Here is a 21,305-nt window from a genome sequence, read left to right as displayed (position 1 = left end):
GCTATTTTTTATTTCATTGATAATACAAGTCATGTAAATATTAAAAATCAAAAGTTTGATGGCAATTTTCTCCAGAATCGTTTCAAATAAAGAGTTTTTCTATTATATTAGTATCATAAAATGAGAATAAATATTAGAATACTGTTCCCGTTATACTTCACAAATGCAAAAATGAAAACATTGAAACAAAATACTTTTATTTACAAAATACTTTTATTTACAAAACCTCGCACGTAAGGTATTTTACCTATCTCTGAACATGGACTTTATGATTCATCTGGGTGTCAATAATTCCGATATAAACTACCCACCTTGATATGTTAAGCTTCAAATGTAAACTTCAGTGACAATTACGTTAAGATTTCATTCGTGGGTTTGCAACCAATCAATACAGTTGAACTTTTAAATTACAGTTTCATTACGGTTTTTGTCTTTTGCGTTGCTTAAAAACACGTTGTTTACAAGAAGCGTCGATGTGTTTCAAAATGTGTGCATGTCATCAATTTGATAAGAAATAATTTCAAGGTCTTTCGTTTTCCCTATATAAGCAACAGGGGTACATATATATGTTTATCATTAGATCTGCAATTTTAAGATAATATTTTGCTGCGAGATTATTTTATTGTACGGATATTACAGTTATTATACTTTTACATTAAATAACTGTTAAAGGTAATGTTTTACCGAATGTATTACGTGTTTCTAATATATGGAAGTGTAAGTCTTATTGTGGCCGGTGATTTAGGGAGTGATATTCGCCGAACATTTGCCAAACAATTTCTCAACACCTTTGGAAATGGGGCACAAATAACAGTTGATAATGTCACAAAGGTGTATACACAACACTCCTTTCAATGGCCAACGCAAAGTACACTGGAATCGTGTTTTAATAAAAAGGGTAACGGAATGGATACCATTAAAGAAAGTTGTCTGCTTGAAAAGGTATTCTTACAATATAATATAGTACTCCTTTGTTTGTTATATTCATTTAAATTAAATTAATGGAAACATAATGCGTTCTAAAGAACAAAGACAGTTCATTTCAACTGTCAAAATACGTATCTTTGTTCGTACTAGTCTTCCATAAAAACGTTTAACTCTACAGTTTGCCATTGTGTATTGTGCGTAAACAAGTTATTACAGTAGATCTAATTTAAAGTGTGTTTTTGTTGTTTTCTGCACTTGAAATGAGTATTTTTCTACATAATTACAGTGTTTGTCCCCAGCCGATGTTTATCAGCTGTCAGGCTTATCGGAAGGCACGACGACCTTGAACGTATCAACCCTTACTATGATATTGCTACATACATTAAAAAGCAAAACCTGCTATGACGAACAACCGCCAACAGCACTGAAGCACTCGCAGGTCGATCATCACGATGAACTTCATGAGTATGTACCAGTCACAAAAGCAGAAAGTATGTCCTTATATCCTGATTCCTTCATTTTGTTTATCATTGATATTCTAATAGATATGGTTATCTAAATGACGTAAACTATTCCACCATAGTAATAAAACTGTTACCGATCTGTATCACTGACATTCTAATACCTTTTGTCCTTTAATGGTGAAAATTTATTCCTGCCGTAGTAATCAAACATTCACCGTACTGTATCACTTATATTCTAATAACGTTTGTCTTTTAATGGTGAATATTAAGTCCTGCCACAAATTTTAAGCCTCACTGCTATTGTAGTAAATGTGGACCTTTAAATGATTAAAAAACACATTGGGTGAATAGGGAACTTAACATAATTATATTATGATTAAATGAAGTGCGGGTAACTATTTTCAGCCTGGGGATTTGGTATACTGTGTACAACCATCATAGTTTTGGCGGCACTAGGTGGACTGTTAGCTCTACCATTTGCCCATGGCGCTAACTACCAAAGACTTCTGATATATATGGTTGGGCTGGCTGTCGGAACTCTCGCTGGAAGCAGTATCTTATTCTTAATGCCAGAGGTAAAGTTTGCTACACTTTACCTAAAACTTTTATACTGCGAATTACTACCTAACACCGCATGTTAATGTTCTTACTTAAGATCTGCTTTTAAATGTTAGAGCGAATGAATAGAAAGGATTCAAATTGAGTTTACTAGTCTGAGTCTTATCCTTTATTGATGTTATACAATTATCGACTTTTTTTGAGGGTTGATAAATCTTGATATCAACCTATGAAAAAGTCAATAATTGTTTTATTACATGAACAAATGTAAAGTCAGTCTTGTTATTACAATTGTAACTTTAATATAGAAATAATGAATAAATTTAGACCAGATCAGGTTGATATTGGTTTTCCAAGCACCTACTTCGATCTATTTTTATTTTCGTACTATTTATAACCCAAGATAAATTGATATGATATGTACTCATTACTTTTCGAACCGTTTTCAGCCAGTCGGAGAAACAATAGAATACAGTCATGTAATAATATTTATTATAAGAAAATGAATCTTATGGTGCCGCAATGCGACTGTAAAATGTATCCCGTAATTGGACTCAGTGTTGAAGTATTTGCTCGTCATTTGAGGCCATTCAATTTTTCTACAAAGGAATTCCGCTTACGTCGGTGCTAGGGAACGTAAGGAGTGTTCTTATGTTGAATTTTGGATCCGTTGGTTACACCCAAATGATCTTATTTTATGTACTTAAAACCTATTTTAATCTAAGTCGAATAGACATTCTCTCATCGTGTGGTATTTACTGGCACATTTTTATGCTAATGTTTGTTTATAACAGGCTTTAGATTTGCACGAGGAAGATCTTGGCGCGAACAACCCCCTTTGGAAATCTCTGGTGGTCATAGGTGCAATATATATATTCTTCCTCGTCGAGAGAATTCTTAAGATGATCACACACTGGAGAGAGGTTCGTTTTGTTTGTCGTATTGTATATCTAGTCATCATGGTCATAGAAACAGGGAACCAGGGAGAGAAGTTTGTATATCTTGTTGTGAAAATTTAGGCCAAAACAAGCAGGACACATAACTAAGAATTTGGTTTATCGTATTGTGTAAAATCATGAAAATAGGGAACCAAGGAGCGGGGTTTGTATATTCTGTTGTATCAATTAAGGCAAACAAAACAGGGAACAAAGTACCGTATGGTGTAACAACGCATGAAAACTGGGAGCCAAAGAGATGGGTTTGTATATCTTATTGTAAAATTTGTCTTAGGGAACTAAGGAGAAATAATTGTTTACTGTATTATATAAATAAGCATGGAAACACGGAACCAATGAAAGATATTTATCTGGATAGGTGTAGCAGGAAACTTAGTTGGTTACCATGTTGCTTTGTTTGATGCTCTCAGAAATATCGGTTTAAAAATAGAATATATCTCTAAATGACCGTAACTTTCTGCTCATGAAAGTCGGTGGTAACCCGCAACCCATTTGACGTGAATTCAAAGCAATTAACAGCTGTACACAATTTCGGAAATAAGGACTTTCATTTAACTGTAAAATGTTTAGACCTTGGAATGGAAGTTATTTTTTTTGCATCCACCAGCCGACTCCTACATGAATTAAATTAAAAAGAAATGAATTATGATTAGTTCAAAATGGCTGTTAAACGTTGACTGTTACCGTTAGTATCACTATAAACTTGCAGTTTGTTCTAAATAGCAATTTGAAAATTATAGTTGTTAATTAAATATACACATGTATATCTAGCAATCCCAGTTTTGTAATGCATTCTTATGTGCAGCTTTATATGTGTTTATCCACGTTTTAAGACAACCTTGTTAACGTGCACGTATACCAGTCAAAACAACCGTACCGATATCAATTTACTTTTATTTCTTAAACATTTTGTGAATGTACTCGGTTGTTATGTATCGTGCCATATAAAGCACAGAGTCCCCGATAACCCATGTTTAATTGGATTTGTATAGTTTATGTTGTTTATTTATAACTTAAAATATAAGTTTAACAGGTATATTCGACAATAACATCTAAATACACTGCACGTAACTACGTATTTTCAGTTGTCTTAAAGGTGGAACTATTTCGGTCAACTAAATCAGGCGTGTGTTCCATTTTATCGAAAGTTACAATGCAGCAACAATTTGTGTTTAGAAACAACGCTTTAATATATCCAAACAGGGAAGGCGTTGCAGTTCGAGACTTCCTTTTAAGTAAAGAAACAAAGAATTATATCCTTCAGCTGGCACATGCATAATTTAAATAATTTTTATGCACTTAAATTTTAATGTGAGAAGCATTTTATTTATAGGTAGATGATCTTTTACTTTTAAAACCTGTGCCATCTTCTAGATTAGATAAATATCAAAGAAAATGCTTTAGTGGCCGAGTGGCTAAGGTTGCTGACTGCGAATCAATTGCCCCACACCGATGTAGATTCAACTCACTCGGGGAGTTGAATTCATCATGTGAGGTAGCCATCTAGCTGGATAAAGGATATTCGGTGGTTCTACCAGGTGCCCGCTAGTGCTGAAATAATGCACGGAAATGCACCTAAACCAAGCATAAAAAATATCAACTTTTCCATGTAAACAAACGTTAACATTTCATAATCTGATTTGTCACAGTCCCGCGATATTCAGAAATGCAGTTATCCCACTTACTACAAACCTGAACGTATCATACAATTAACCACCCATATCCCTCTAGTAAAAACTTCACCAAGTTATTCAGTGTGTTTTTCTTGATTTTGAATGAAAAGATTGTAATGATATAACCGTTATGGTTTATAATGTGGTTTACGGTTTAATTTTAACATTTTACTGATTTAAATTTCCCGTTCATGCAATGACAATTACGAATTAAATATAAATGTATCATACGGCACAAACGATTTTATCATAAATCGAAATAAGAGCGGAAGTCATTTCATTACGCGCATGATTGCCAGAAGATCGTTGGTACTTTCGCGATACCCGTCCAAGCCTCAAATAATGTTTGCATAGACAACTATTTTCTTTCTCCGCCATCAAAAGCAGGAAAGTTGCAACGTGACTTATAATTGTGTAGTTGTGACATACTACACAAAAAAAAAATAAATATGCGTGCTTAGTTTAGTAATCGTGGCCTTTCTTTTTTCATCAGAATGAATAGAATATAATAGAATAGAATAGTACAGAATAGAATAGAATAGGTTAGGATATAGAATAGAATAGAATAGAATAGAATACTAGTAGAATAGAATAGAATACTAGTAGTATAGAATCGGATAGAATAAAAAAATATAGAAAAGAATAGATTGGAATTATAGAATAGAACATATTAGAATAGAACAGAATAGATTAGAGTAATGTTCATTTAATTAATTAAATACGGATCATGCAGACATATTAATTAAATATAGATGCAACATTGGTGGAAATAATTCACTTAACATAAACATTATGCTGATTTCAATCTAACAATAAAATATGTACTTTACTCCTATTTCACTAAAACATGTATTAGAAGTTTAACATCACATGTTTACAACTTTGCCAAATATAAATTCTAACTGACCATTAGAGATGCATTCACAACAGAAACAGAATTTATGCTGTGGTTTGTCGTACATGTAGGAAGTGTATTAGTTCATTATTGTAAAATCTTTCTGTCACAGAAATATTGTACTTACTAATAGACATTTTTATATACTAGTGAACACATTTTAGGCAGAAAGTCTCATTTGATATCTACTTATTTATATAATTAAATTCTTCTGTTTTAATTCCAGAGTCATAAACGTCATAAAGAGCTGCATGATGAAATCCAAGGAGGACGTTTCGCCAAACTGAAACCAGAAGCCAGACTTCGTGATCCTAGATTTACTGATCTTAATACAATATCACAAATTCCGATCAGTACAGAAAATGTATCAAAAGACTCAGGTTTAGACACTGTATCCGGTCATGAAACAGTCAACGATTCTAATACACAGGTACATGCTCTATAATACAATGACATATTTATTATATCGATACCTTATGATGCATTAGAGTACAACATTGTGACCACATACTAGCTATACCGGAGCATGCAGTTTTGTTTGTTTGGGGTTTAACGCCGTTTGTTTTTCAACAGTATTTCAGCTGTGAAACGGCGGGCAGTTAACCTAACCAGTGTTCCTGGATTCTGTAACAGTACAAACCTGTTCTCCGCAATTAACTGCCAACTTCCCCACATGGATCAGAGGTGGAGGACGAAAGATTTCAGACACAATGTCTTTTATCAAATCGCCACGGAGAAGATACACCTCGCCTAGGACTCGAACTCACGACACCGAGATCCGTAGATATGCGCTCTCCCTACTGAGCTAAGCGGATGGGGAGCATGCAGTAGTAACATCTTCTTTGTTTTGCGGATACAATCATCAGTGTCCTAAAGCTATAAACTAAGAAATCTCTCAATATACCATTTGTGTATACTGAACAGGTAGAATGTTAACCTACTTTTAGAATGTTATCCCAATTTTTAGAATGCTATTCTTTTCATTGGAACGCTATCCAATTTAGTATTATGTTACCCATTATTTTTAGAATGCTATGTATACATGAACATTTGTTAGAAAGTTATACTATTTCTTAAAATGTTATCCCCTTTGTTAGAACTGTATCCCCTTTGATAGAATGTTATCCCATCTGAGCAAACTACATCGTTGTAATATTATCCTACGATGTGTAATGATCAAAGATTGAAACATCTCACATCATGCGTGAGTTGATTGCCTGCTACTTGTAACACAATATGATAAGAATTACTATCAGTCCGATTGTGATTTTGAATATTCTCAGCTACACTAGCGAAGAGTCAGCCCCGTGCAACACAGTTTTCATTTATTCTTTATTTCTAACAACTTCGTGTCATCCTAATTAGTTCAAAATATGTTTAAAGGATGTTTAGTTACCGACCGTTCTAAGATAGTGCTCTTATTTACATTTTAATTTTTATCCTTAACTTACTTATACCAGTTGTTTTGTGTGTTTGTTCAGTAACCGCTTATGTTGCATTTATTTCATTGTAATCAAAAATGTATGTTACTATGTAAACGTATGTATTTATAAGCACTAAAATCTATCTTGTTTATCAGAATATTTGCGCTTATATATTGTAAAGACAATTTTATCAAATGTTTATACTCTTAAGAGATTATGGTACTTTTGTCTGATATGGTGCTTTATGTTAGAAAATACGATTTTGCAAGTAACAGTTTCTGTAAGCAAGTAATAACTTAAGTTGAACCTTCCATCAAAACACTTCTCAAACTACCATATGTGTATAAATAAGTTACATTTGCCTGCCTTAACACGTATCTGTAAAGCTGTGATTTATTGTAATGCATAGGCATGACCAACAAGAGTATGAAAGAATTGTGTCTGTTTACTAATTAAGCAGGTAAACTCAGTATCATCAAACACCGATATTGAAGGCGGAAATGACGTCAAACGTGTTGCACCTGTAGCATGGATGATAATCTTTGGCGATGCCTTACATAATTTTGTTGATGGTGTATCAATAGGGGCAACATTTACCGACAGTGTTCTTGGTGGAGTGTCAGTGTCAGTAGCTGTATTTTGTGAAGAATTGCCGCATGAATTAGGCAAGTAACATGTTTGAATTATACAGCGTATCTAAGAAGAGGATAATTTATGTATTGAATAGTGAGAGACATAAATTCTATTTGGTGTAAATTACAGACATATGGCAAAAGATCAGAGAGCGTTTCTTTCTTACCATTTTTACTAAAGGCGTCCTGTACTTGGGCTCAATATTGGCATTGTGTCTTGTTCGTTAAAATCAAGCTAATGTGACATTTACATGTAACTGTATTAGATTCTCACAGTTCGGTGCCAATCTGTAAATTACTTATATATGACTTCACTTCATACCATTTTTACTTAAGGTGCTCAGTATAAGTCTAGCGTTTTGATACCAATGAGTTAATTATATTTAACTATATAACAGAGCTGCTCTTAGTTCAGTGGTAATGGATGTAAAGGGTATTGTTTATTTAATAACATTTCGTATACACATTCAATAAAACTGTGTCTGTTATCATCATAGACCATATGGCGACTTGTTTTAAAAACACGAATAATCTGCTTATTGCTTTAGGTGATTTTGCTGTTCTCCTGAACGCCGGTATGTCGACGAAACGGGCAGCAATATGCAATTTCCTGTCTGCCTGTACCATATATATTGGGTTGATAGTTGGAGTCTTTCTTGGTGAAAATATGGCGGCCAATACTTGGATATATGCCTTTGCCGCTGGAATGTTTCTGTACATAGCACTTGTTGATATGGTGAGATGGAAAGTTTCTTATAATACTATAAGATTATAATTATTTATGTTACTATATTGATACTATCATTGACCAGTAAGCTTTGAACTACTTTTACATTTCATTGAGGCTTGGTATCTCAGAAAGAAATCTATTTGCATCATACTGTTCAAATTTTGATACAAAATAACATTAATAATCACCATTTCTTATGCTCCTCTAAAGTATTTCTAAACTTTTTCCTTTAAGTTTAGTCTAAACTTGGTGTATTGACATCATTGTCAATACGAAATATTAATTATCAGTCGGTCAACTATTGTACTAGAATTTGGTCGCATATTGTGCTTCTGGGGCGATTTTCGGTGCTTTGGGTGGAACATTTAATTTAACATAAAATACTTCTTCAATTTCTCCATAAGCAACTCCCTTGTTTGTTGATGATACAAGGCATCTTCTTTATCTACTTTCTTATCAGGTGTATAAGTTTTGCAATCCATCTTGTCTCTTCAGACTCCGATCTCTTTAACCGTCATTATATGAATTTACTTTCATGTAGAAAGAACGATTCATAAATTGCCTTTTACTCATGTTTCAGATGCCAGAGATGTATGCGGCTGGTGAAAAAGAAGTAAACAAGAAGCTTGTTGGCACAGGGTATATATTCCTATTGCAAAACCTAGGAATTCTTAGTGGATTTGGTATCATGCTCATTTTAGCAATCTATGGCGGACACCTACAGTTAGCAATTACTGGAGAAGAATAGTGTGAGAACTGTTTAAACACTGGACTATCACTGAACCATTTAGAAGTGATATTTTACATTATTTATTGTGAATGTTTCTATTTTTTTAAATAAAAGTATATTTACTAATGAAGCTGCTTCTCTTGTTTTGATGCACCTGATCAAACATCCCTTTTCGAAATAACCGAAAAGGGCACTTGCCGAAAAATATTGAACCGATGAATGCAGAAGCCGATTACTAGGGACACTGCGAAAACTTGCTCCTTTAACGATATTTTATTTTCAAAAAGTAATACTACATATAGTAAAGTTACTAGGGCTACACTTTATATCATTAAGAATATTGCTTATTTGACCTATTTCGAGCTAAACCTAAGTTTACTTTAATACATCTGAAAAAAGGAAATTAAGTATGTTTTAGTTGCAGCAGAAAAGGCGGCTAACAATATTATCATCATTTGACGCTTACAGTTTATTAATGTTTTACAAAACGAACTAAATTGTACTAAAGATTATATATTGAGTTATTCTGTTGAACAACATTTGATCACTGATCACATCACTGAAGTGTCTAATTAGAAAGATGACCAGCAAATCAAACGTTCAACCATGTACTGGATTACAAAAGTACAGAAACAACCATATCAAACTCATTTTATCGCAAATTTAAGCTGTTGTACCACTACAATATTTTCAATATATTAACATCATGCCGTACTGCTGTAAAAGCCCACGTGAAAAGATATTGTGACAAAGTATACGAAGACTCTGTTATAAACTTATTTTGGTCGCTAAAAAATCTGGCGAGATCCTGCATAAACTTAGAATTAATAATTGCCATGTGTCTTCAGTCGGTACATACGATTGTTCTACTTTGTATACCACTTTACCACATAATTTAATAAATGAAAATTTAACTCCCTTAATTCAAAAGACTTTTGCCAGGGAAAAGCTACTTCCCTCTTTTGCAATTTCGATAAATCATTTTTTACTAGTTGCATTGTAAAAATTATACTATGTGGACCTGTGACGAAGTTTGCAAAGCCCTTTGTATTGAACAATATTTACGTCAGGTTTAAGTATGTAGTTTTAAGACAAGTACATTGTAATTGGTATTCCCATGGGAACATATTGTGCACCCCTTGTCGCAGATTTGGTTCTACATTGTTATGAAAGAGATTTTATGTTGGGCCTTTCTCCAGATACACAGGCAGACATTATTGCAGCATTTAATAACACATCACGCTATCTAGATGATATTCTTAATATGGATAATCCGTTTTTTGCTCAATTTGTGGAAACTATTTATCCCCGGGAGCTCCAGTTAAATAAAACTAACAACTCGGATACTACTGCTTTATTTCTATTTATGTGTAAATTTCCCCAATTTGGATGGAGATGTACCGCCGGCAACATCTTATGAGATATATATATTTCTCAGTTAATTCGGTTTTGCAAGAGCGCGTAGTCCTGTTGTGGATTTTAATGAACGTAATCAATATATTACAAATAAGCTTCTTCAACAGGGCTACCGTTATTATAAATTACGCAAATACTTTGCGAAATTTTACTATCGTAATTCGCATTTGGTTTTAAAATACAATACCAAATTAAAGACACTTCTGCGAGAAGGTATATCAAATTCCGTTTTTATGGGGATATGGTTTATAAATGTAAGATCGTAAGATTTTGGGTGTTGGCAATTTTCCAACTGCAGTTTGTAAAGTTATTAAACGTTTTATTAAAAGAGGTTATGATCCAGCTGTTTTGAGACACATCGCATATCTGGTGTTCAGCCCTTTTACAGTTGGACGCTACGCTTTCCTCTTTGATTGTGTCTGACGGAACTGGTGGAGGACTCTATGATAGATAGTTCTTAAATCCCACTGGGACTGAGCTATTTTGATTTCTGTTTTCTTGCCAGTTTCGTCGGGCCCTTAAGAACATGCCTTCTGTTGCCTTTGCGTTTGTTAGGGTTTAACCTAGCAGGGATAACTTTTATTTACACTGTCCTGTGACTTCGGAACATGATGGGGGTAAGAGTGAGGTAAAACTGGTTTAAGCTCCCCAGTGGTGGTTTTGCCACAGACCATTCCAAGGCGGTGCCCCAGTGTTCCTGTCTTTGTTCGTTTTGCCTTGCGTGTTTGCTCTGTGTGTGTGTTGGTCGTGTGTGCGTCCGCATGCTTGACTAACGTTTGGGTAGGCTGCGTTTTTGAACGTGGTTTTCCTTGTTGGATATTCATCCTTGTTTTTATAGTATATACTTTTTTATGATTTGTTTTTAATAAATCTGTGTACATATTTCATGCCATTTGTTGCCATTGTGTATGTTAGGGAATCACCCGTTGGAGGATTTTTATTTGCGAAACGTGTGCAAACAGGAATATAGAGAAATATTTTGTCACGTGACCAAATACTGTTCTTTGACAGGTGTTCATTAATTCACCGATGCGCAGTTCTGCACAAAAAGAGGTTAATCAGATCGTTGTCAAGTAAAAGATTTGTGTGAAACGTTAATTTTGTTTCAATGAATAATTAAGATTAAAGAAAGACCACTTTTTTGAGTCATGAGACATTCACCAAAAGTGTAAACATTTGGGACATATGGGACTTTAAAGAGAAAAGCTTCATCAAAAGTATGAAGCTATTTCAAAAACTGCGAGAAAAGGAATTTCATTTCAGAACAGAACGTAAACCTCAATCGAAAGTTATGAATTCAAGAGTTAATATTTTAGAAATTAACTCCCTCCAATCTTCCAGTTAGTCTTTCATAGCTTCACATTGCCAAGAATGAATAAATATACATAAACTATAATAATGACTTGAAACAGAATGATAAAAACTTTAAGCAAAATAATCTTGTTGTATAATGTAAATGCGAAAAAACATTTTGACGCAAGTTTTCAATGGTAAAAATATGCACTACTAATTACAAATCCAGTGCTTTTCGAAAAGCAAAGCAATTTTAATTGAAGTTTCGCCACAATACTATATTTACAGAACACAAGTTACATTTAATGGGGACGTCCTGTCCATCGACCTTTATATCATTTGTAAGGAGAAAACAATGAGATAACAGCCTAATATTTGGCTATATTTTTCTCTGATTATATATAAACGCTTGAATACTATTGTATTGGAACCTAAGTGGCATATCTGGAAATGCAGAAATGCCACAAAACATGAAAAAAGTATATATCTGAACGAAAACTACATATATCTGTCTATCAAAGAAATCTGTTTCAAACAAATTTTTATGGAAATCTGACAAATCTTTTCCTTCCATGTTAAAGAAATATTGTCATTAACTTACAATCGATAGAATGTAAGGGTAGGTTGATTTCCCGGAAGTACGGAACACCCAAAAGACAGCCATAGAACCATTCGTCAATATAAGTCACTATATAATCACTTGCATTTTAGTTTTTAGTAGAAACTATACAAATGTGACTGATACTAATTTTTCAGTATATACTGCATCAGCCAGATAGAATTGTTATAGTATGCTATGATTTTGAAAATTATAAGAAAATGAACGGGGTTACCTCATTTTGAACGCTTTATCTTTTCATTAATAATGATTTTTCCTCATTTAGCGCTTTATACAAGTTACATTCCATTTCAAAACTTGACTTTCCTACCCAGTTTGCTCAACAGAAATAAAGTGCAATTTTGATAAAACATACCTTTCCAAGTATTGTATTATCTTTGGTAAAAATTTTGGCATAAGCCCGCCCGCTTAGGTCAACAGGGAGAGCTTAGATCCTATGGATCGCGGGGTCGCCAGTTCGCACCCGGGCGAGGCGTATATTCTCTGTGACGATTTCATAAAACACATTGTGTCTAACATCATTCGTCCTCCACCTCTGATGCACATGGGGAAGTTGACAGTTACTTGTGGAGAACAAGTTTGGTACAGAATCCATGAACAGTGGTTAGATTAACTGTCCGCCGTTACATAACTGATATACTGTTGAAAAACGGCGTTAAAACAAAAACGAATTGCATTAACAACTGAATTTTTAGCTGAAATTCACCAGAAATACAAGGTTAGAAAATAATTATTACCTCTTTTAGCCTAAAATGACTCAAGAAGCTACTTTTTTTAATACACAATCTTATACTGTCTTTTGGTTTAGATAAGAAATACCTATAAACAAGGAAGGGGCTGGATAAATAAATAAAAAAAAAATAAAACATACATTTCTAGTTATCCTATCACTCAATGTATGGAAGAACCATCCTAAACTCTTTATTTCTCAATTGACTAACTATAAATACATATATGGGTATAATTATATTTAACAACTGAAACAGAAACGTGAGCAAGAGATAATTTAACGATTAAGAAGATATGTTATTATATAACTCCTTGTATAAGTCGTCCTTAGCTTACACTGAATGAATGGCTTGCCGGCCATTAGTCAAAACTACTGCACAAGGTCAGGTTCAATAATAGTTGTATTACATGGCGCCAGAAACTAATCAATTTTTGACTAATTAGCCAAGAAAACGTGTTGAATATACTAGACAAGTATTAGCACAAACTAATGACCGGCGTGTATGTAAGTGTCATGTAATAAATTGCTTTTCGTCTACACTTGTTTGCTCTGATATTTAAGTCAAAACTTGAGACGGAAATACTTCGAAATTTGTTTAAAATGACATATAATATAATAAGTCTTGCATGGCCTGTCGGTCAATAGTCAAACCTATTAGCTGTGCCATCTGCCAGACAATTCATTCATTTAGAATACAAGTCAAATGGTTTATCGCGGCCAGAAATTTGTACAAACCGGACAGAAGTTGCGAAATTGTCAATTGTGCAGGAATGAAGCGTTTACCATAATGTCCAGTACTGGACAGGTATAGTGACCATGCACGAACACAGCCAATTTTCTCAGAGGGGGTCCGATCCCCTGCCCCAATCCCCACCCGCCCTGGAAATTTTGCAATTTGGCACTTCATTTTTTGCATTCTGGGACAGTTTTATGGACTAACCTGTTAAATTTGCGAAAATGATAAAATCAAGCTTTCTTGAAGGTAAAATTCTTAGTTTCTTTTAGATAAATAATATGAATTATGTCGGGATCGTATGTAGCAGCAGCCGCATATACTTTACATGCAGTCCTAATGTTGCCTTTTTCGAAAAACATTTTCTTTCCTTCTTGTCTTCTTTCCTTTTTTAAAGATTTTCCAGAAGGGGTCCGGACCCCCGGTCCCGACCCCCCATCTGGATCCGCGCATGGTGACATATCATGCTTTCTGTTTATGCAGGTAAACTTGTGTTTGGTTAAATTTCAACAGAGCACAATTGTCTGAACAGTGTACAAACTCATTACTGTTTTTTCAGGCAAGGGTGGAAAAAAAGTGGTAGACAATGAAAGCAGTAACATTTTCATTAAAGAAAAATAAACAATGAGACAAGCATTTCCAACATCTTTGGACGGTTCAAAAATCCCATGTTAAACATACGATAAAGCCCGAAACGCGTGAAAATGTTCCGAATGTAAATCGGGTGAAGTAAGCGCTCTATGTAGATTATGCGTCTAGATTGATTAAACTGGGCGAGTCTACTTACTTATTACTTGAGGATGAAAAAAAACGTGTTTTTTATATGTTGCTCTTAAACAAGGGTGGCGGTTGAACTACTAGAAGTACAACAACAGTTTATTCACAACAAATCGTACGGTATGTTTTATAATCAGTAGAAGCTAGTCGTATTTACGCTTATGAGACCTGTTTCACCCATAAGTAAAGAATTGACAGGTCCATCATGAAATATTTTCCCCATCGTGCAAATACTTGTCCTATTCAATATGATCGGCCGCGATCAATAATATTATAGTATACCGAATTGCAATTAAGTAATTCGATTAATATCTATCTAATTAGAATGATAATGAATGGAAACAAAATTACGTTCAAATTTACCTTTAAAGTTATAACAAACGAATGAATAATTTCTTATCTGACAGTGTTTAAAGTGTTATAATTGATTATTGTTCTATAAATAGACAAAGGTTTTATATATACTTAATTAAACGATTCAGACGGATAGGAATAAACCGGGAGTTGTTAGACTAAGTAATAGTTTGCCGACTAACACATATGCGTAAAAAGTTAACATGTGGATTGTATTAACCATTAATTACAAAACGTGTATGCCAGTATAACGGTGTATCAATCGGACTACACAGGTATGCATTTCAATTTCACAAAATCAGATAAAGGCTTAATAACAAATTGCTCAATGTTTTAGGTAAGGGTTTCGAAAAACACTATTTAATACATTTTAAAAACACTTTCAGTCTTAAAATTGTTGAACAAATTTGATTAGTTGTGAAATATTATAAAAATCGTAAAATCAGTCGGAATAGTATGTCTTAGTTTATCTGTTAAATAGTACACATATTTAGCTACTTTCGATTTTACCAAATTCTAATTCATAAAAATCAGCTGCATTTTAACCTCCTTTCAGTTACAAAATCAACAGGTTTTTATGCGTACAGCTGAAATTATTTACTATCAATTTTATGTAAACCACTGGAAAAGTTTCACTTTTATAAACAAATAGACGCGGTTACGTACTTTCGATTTTAAAAGAAACAGCTTGAATTTCATAATTTCGCTTCCAATATTACCAGAAAGAACTGACACGTCAATGTTCAGTGGAAAGGATTCCCTCATCCAAAATAGATATATTTTGTCTTTAAATGGTGTCCAGGACGATTGCTGTAATAATTATATTGATAACAGTTTACAAGTTTACAGAGCAATTTGAACTGCAATTCTCATTTTCAACAGACTGAAAGACTGGTGCGAGGTATATTTCACTTGCAAAGGGCAATTCATACGTCGAGGTGAAGTCATAAAAAATGAAGCAAATAGTAATCTGGTCATGTACTTATATCCGAGTTACTCCGTCCCTGGAACATTAGAACGAAACAAAACGACGTCATATTGTACAATCTTTCATAATTCTTTTCCAAGAACTTCTAGCAATAATATACATCACTCGAATAAATCCATACATGTCATTAGAATACATGTATTTCAGTAATATTTTCATCTGAGTGAAGCAAAAAACTAATATTTGATTCTTCTGCCTTTTAGTTGCGATGAATATGTTAACGGGTGTAAGCGATCTGCGGAGGATGTCTTGCAAGTTGACAAACTGCCTGAATTTAAATGGAGCCTCAAATGAATTCATTCGATACAGAATATCTAGTTTCAAGTCCATGGAATCAATGCATACCATAGCAAACATAGGAAAGGGATGTTTGGATGGCTTCTTTATAGGCAGCCAGATTGAAGGCGGGACTTTGCTTGGTTTAGATTCTGATGCTGATATGATGTTTATTGACAGAGAAATAACCATAATAACAGATGTGGATGACTATAAGCGAAACGCACGGATTTCAAATAAAGAGATATTATACTGTAGAACTGGTTTGCCTGAGGATAGAAATGCTATTCTACCTAGAAAACATATATCAAACCCACCAATAGGTCTAATTGATGACCGCGACGTTAGCCCTGGTTATGCAAAAGTCATTGCTATTGATAAAGACACATGCATTCCATTGTCAAAAGGTGTAAGTTGTTCGCTGTCACATCTTTTTGAAGTAGACGAAAACGAAAACTGTTTGTTTTCCCATCAAAAATGGAAGGCAAGAATAGCGTTAGTGACGCCATCGAGGTACAAGCATGGTCCAGCGCTGACCGAGGATTCAACCAAAGATTACAGGTCTTCTGACTTTGTCTATGGACTTAAATCGGCGTACTGGCCAAAGTCTGCAGAAGAATGGTTGACAAGAGAGCGTTTATTTCAATGGCCGTTTCAAAAAACAATTGAGCTTGCAAAACAAGGATGCTTTCTTGTTCCAGTAGGTCCTTTGCCAGAAGCTAAAAACACCGAATGGAGATTGTCTTTCACATTACTAGAAAGGGAGCTGATATGGACATGGACAAATACCCAGTACAAGTGCTTCATGCTTATGAAAGTAATCAAGAGAGACGTAATCGAACCAGAAATTCCAGACGTAATTTCGTCTTACCATTTGAAGACTGTTATATTTTGGATGTCAGAGGAGAGGCCTTTTGAATTTTGGAATAGGGAAAACTTTCCGACTTGCATTGCACAATGTCTAGAAAAGTTAATTGAGTTTGTGGAAACTGGAAATTGTCCTAATTATTTCATCCGGGGAAACAATATGTTTAAAGGCAAATTTTCGTCCGAAATACAGAACCAGCTGAACGCAGTTCTGCTTGACTTTTCAGAGCAGTTTTGGACAAAAGTTTTTGAGTTACCAACCTTCCATATCGCAGTTTCCGCAGTAGAAGATGCAGATACTGAATGTTTCAACGACCTACGTACAGCTTGTCTTAGAAACGACACTTCGATGAAGGAAACTTTAAATTTACACTTTAGTATGCTAATCAGTTTTGCAACTTCAGCCATGAAGCCAATGTTCCAGTTGATCTCAGATCGTAATGTTGACATGACAATTAGTAAACACGAAGAATATCTAAGACTGCTGTCTGAAGTGTCAATGAATAACGAAGAACAAGTCAATTTTGTCAATGCATTGTCGAATTTGGTCAATATCAGTTTGGGAGCACAATGGTATTCAAAGTCATGTAATGTTCAGAGCCTTGCAGAGAAAAATGAAATGCTTCAAAGGTCAGAATATCTCATAAAAAATGGAAGCTGCCTTGATACATCGTCTGGAAAACTGAAGTTAGCTACACTACATTTTGCTAGAGGTGACACAGAGCAGTGTCTGCATCTAGTTCAAGTCGTTTTGTCAAGAGAACATGCCATTCAGCTTTCCGGTTTTGAGCCAACAAATCCAGAGGGTATATCAATGGAATATGTCCTGCGAATCTTGCACAAGCTACCAGATTTTTGTTCAGAAATAAGAGAACACTGTGCACTTGAAGTGGTGTTTCTGCCCTCCGAGATAGATTTAGCTCCAGCTCCAATAAAGTTTGAAATCAGCAGGGCTATACATGCAGAACGAGACTGTGATCTAGACAATCCCTTAAGATGGGTCGCTATTGACGCGAACTTTTATGCCGTTTTGTTGAAATTTTTGGTGGCACACAAACATGGAATGATGCATTTGAGAGACACAACTCTGTCTCAAATCAAAGCATATGTAGCGAAGAAAGGTGTACCGTTCGTGCGTAGCATCACCGCTTTGAATATAGCTGGGTTTTGCCTTCAGCTTGTAGGAGATATAGACTGGGCTGTTGATGTTTTCCTTGGATCACTTATAATGCAGCGGACGCATAATTCAGCATACTGGCATCTTGCAGTACTTATATGGAACGAATGGGAAAAGACACAGTGAAATTAATGACAAAATAGAGACAGGATGGAACGCAATGAATGCATGATTTCGTCAATACATATAGAAATTGAACAGTGTAGTGATTTTTGGTTACTGTGCCAAAATGTTGTCAATTTCATGCAATGAGAAATCATCTATGCAGTTCTAGGACAAGGGGTAGCTGGAGAATCAATTTTGATTTGGAACTTTCAGGCTTGTTATCTTGTCAGCATGATGTCCCATTAAGAATTAGATAATGGCATTAATGGCACTGACCATATGAATCTGTTCTAATTAATATGTAGTTTGAGAATTTTAGAACATGTTTAAGGTTTAATGATTGTAAAGCTTTAGTCAATGTTAAATTTTGTGTCTCACAAGAAGAATGAATGTGATAACTCAATAGTTGTTTTATTTTGAGATGTGTTTTATTAAAAATCTTTATTGAAACTGTTTTACATAATGAAATTAAGAATAAAGAATGTAATCATTTTATATTGTGATAAAATATAATTTACATTGTAAATGGCAATATTTTATAATACTTTAATATGAATGCAGCTTTGAATCTCAAGACCTAAAACTTGAAATTTATAACTCAGGGGCGTAGTTAGGCTAAAATGGAATTGTTGGCCACAGTCCAAGGAGGGTATGGCATGCTTCCACAGAAAATTTTCACATTGTTGATGCAAAATAGTGCTTTTTGGATTATACCTGGAGTTTAATGTTTTTCATTTTTCAAAATAAAGTGTAGACCCGGGGAAGCTATTGTACAATTTAGAAAGTAGACCAGTGTCAAAGGCGTAGCTGGACCATAATGGAAGTATAAGTCACTGTTCTAAGGGGGATGGGGATGTTTCCCCTGAAAAAAAAGAACATTCTAGATAAAACATGATGCGTTTTGGTAAAATTCATAATTCAGGGGCGTTGCTAGGCTAAAATGGAAGTGTATGCCACTGTCCTGGGGGTTCTGGGGCTTGTTCTCGCGTAAAAATTGCACAAATTAGATGCAAAATGGTGTATATTAGCAAAGTTCACAATTCTTGGGTTTAGCTAGGCCAAAATGGAAGTGTGGGCCAATGTCCTAGGGGGTTCGGGAAAATTGCACATTATAGATGCAAAATTGTGCGTTTTTGGTGTATAGCTGGGCCTTTAAAGTTTTTTCATAAAGTGTTTGTCCAGGGCAACTACTATAACTTATAGAAAGTACACCAGTGTCAAGTGCGTAGCAGGGCTAAAATGGAAGTGTAAGCCACTGTTCTAGGGTGTTTGGTGGGGAGGGTGAGTGAGCAGTCATGCTCCCCCTAGAAGATTTTTACATTTAAATGCAAAATATGGTGCTTTCTGGTGAAATTCATAATTCAGGGGCGTAGCTAAGCCAAAATGGAAGTATAAGCCGCTGTCCTATGAGGGTTTGGGAGCATGCCCCCTGTAGAATTCTTACATTATAGATACAAAATTATGCATCTTTTGTTGTATATCAGGACGTTAAATTTTTTCCTAATGAAGTGTAGACCCCGGGGCAACTAATGTACCTCAAACAAAGTACACCCCTGTCAGTGTCGCTGGGCCAAAATGGAAGTGTAAGCAATAATGTTCTAGGGGTTAGGGGGCATGCTCCCCTGGAAAAAAAATCACATTCTTATGTAATATCTAAATGCAAAATGGTGCGTTTTGGCGCATTTTGTAACCTTTCTGTTGTTTAAATCGTCAATGATGCAGACTAAAACACTGGAAAGGGAATGCATGGGCAGTGTATAATAGTGTTATATTTTTTATATTTAGTACACATATATATTTCACCTTTCTTTCTATAAAACTGCTTGTACATTTAGTGAAGAAATATCATAAGTACTTTAATATTCAGTTATATATTTTAACATCATGTATAATGAATAAATATTTAAAGGTCTTTTGAATTAATTTTACTAATACAGAATATTACTTTTGTTGACTGTCTTTGAATCAAGTTCAGAATGCCTATGCCCTCAAGTCAAAATAACTGCGATGACAAGTCAGAATAACTGAGAGCTTTATTCTGAATGTCTTTGAATCAAGTTCAGAATGCCTATGCCCTTAAGTTAAAATAACTGCGATGACAAGTCAGAATAACTGTGACCTTTATTCAGAATGTCTTTGAATCAAGTTCAGAACGCCTATGCCTTTAAGTCAAAATGACCGCGAATGACAAGTCAGAATGAATGTTACCTTTATTCTGAATGTCTTTGAATCAAGTTCAGGATGCCTATGCCCTTAAGTTAAAATGACTGCGATGACAAGTCAGAATGACTGTGACCTTTATTCTGAATGTCTTTGAATCAAGTTCAGAATGCCTATGCCCTTAAGTTAAAATAACTGCGATGACAAGTCAGAATGACTGTGACCTTTATTCTGAATGTCTTTGAATCAAGTTCAGAATGCCTATGCCCTTAAATTAAAATGACTGCGATGACAAGTCAGAATGACTGTGACCTTTATTCTGAATGTGTTTGAATCAAGTAACTACAATGACAGTGACATTAATTCAGAATTAATCCAGAATGACTATGACAGTTATACAGAAAGATCTAGCTTAACTCAGAATGACTTTCATGAATGACTGATAAAAATGAGACTAATTTTCAGTGCAGGGAATAACTCTTAAGTGAAGTTTGGTAAATAAAAGTGTGTAGACCATACAATGACAAAGTGTGCAGCAGTTGTCAGTCTAAAGATGAGAAGACAGTGCAAACTGCTTTCTGTGCAAAGAATAATTCTAAGCGAAGTGTATTAAATGATATTTACCTTCGTAAACATGTAAATCCAAAGGAATAATTCAGGAAATCAGACACTGAACTGAAAAAGAGCAGTGTGATTTTCACTAATTATGAAAACCAATCAGTGCTTTTGCTGTATATAGTTACATTGTTAACATAGTTGAGATGCGGCACACATTTTTGGTATACATTAATAAAATTATGCAACATTGAGACTCTGGGACT

General features: G+C 34.6%; 2 protein-coding genes across 5 annotated transcripts; both read left to right on the top strand.

Annotated features, from left to right (window-relative positions):
* The first annotated feature begins 447 nt into the window (after nucleotides 1-447).
* On the top strand, nucleotides 448-9,119 carry LOC128549908 (metal cation symporter ZIP14-like). Of its 3 annotated transcripts, none has more exons than XM_053527666.1 (8): nucleotides 448-672; nucleotides 1,214-1,418; nucleotides 1,797-1,966; nucleotides 2,744-2,872; nucleotides 5,700-5,903; nucleotides 7,355-7,562; nucleotides 8,078-8,265; nucleotides 8,840-9,119. In XM_053527666.1, the coding sequence occupies exons 2-8, from the start codon at nucleotides 1,292-1,294 to the stop codon at nucleotides 9,005-9,007; spliced, it is 1,194 nt and encodes a 397-aa protein (XP_053383641.1). In that variant the 5' UTR covers nucleotides 448-672; nucleotides 1,214-1,291; the 3' UTR covers nucleotides 9,008-9,119. The 3 variants fall into 3 exon arrangements, with proteins under 3 accessions (XP_053383641.1, XP_053383639.1, XP_053383640.1); XM_053527664.1 differs by having other exon boundaries at nucleotides 449-942; XM_053527665.1 differs by having other exon boundaries at nucleotides 453-942; nucleotides 7,358-7,562.
* A 5,702-nt stretch (nucleotides 9,120-14,821) lies between these two features.
* LOC128549907 (uncharacterized) lies at nucleotides 14,822-20,236 on the top strand. 2 transcript variants are annotated; one of them, XM_053527662.1, is made up of 2 exons: nucleotides 14,822-15,186; nucleotides 16,103-20,236. In XM_053527662.1, exon 2 carries the CDS (start codon nucleotides 16,108-16,110, stop codon nucleotides 18,343-18,345), a length of 2,238 nt encoding a protein of 745 aa, XP_053383637.1. In that variant the 5' UTR covers nucleotides 14,822-15,186; nucleotides 16,103-16,107; the 3' UTR covers nucleotides 18,346-20,236. The 2 variants fall into 2 exon arrangements, with proteins under 2 accessions (XP_053383637.1, XP_053383638.1); XM_053527663.1 differs by having other exon boundaries at nucleotides 15,173-15,248.
* Nucleotides 20,237-21,305: the final 1,069 nt, after the last annotated feature.

Source organism: Mercenaria mercenaria, chromosome 17 (assembly GCF_021730395.1).
Source record: "Mercenaria mercenaria strain notata chromosome 17, MADL_Memer_1, whole genome shotgun sequence".
NCBI classification, from domain to species: Eukaryota; Metazoa; Mollusca; class Bivalvia; order Venerida; family Veneridae; genus Mercenaria; species Mercenaria mercenaria.
This window is presented reverse-complemented; position numbering and strand designations above follow the sequence as displayed.

Bases quoted from the DNA above. Each gene is read 5' to 3' on its own strand.
- LOC128549908 (XM_053527664.1), top strand. From the start codon at position 676: ATGTTTTACCGAATGTATTACGTGTTTCTAATATATGGAAGTGTAAGT. The intron at 1,419-1,796 runs GTATGTCCTTAT...AACTATTTTCAG, and splicing joins ACCAGTCACAAAAGCAGAAA to CCTGGGGATTTGGTATACTG. The intron at 1,967-2,743 runs GTAAAGTTTGCT...TGTTTATAACAG, and splicing joins TCTTATTCTTAATGCCAGAG to GCTTTAGATTTGCACGAGGA.
- LOC128549907 (XM_053527662.1), top strand. From the start codon at position 16,108: ATGAATATGTTAACGGGTGTAAGCGATCTGCGGAGGATGTCTTGCAAG.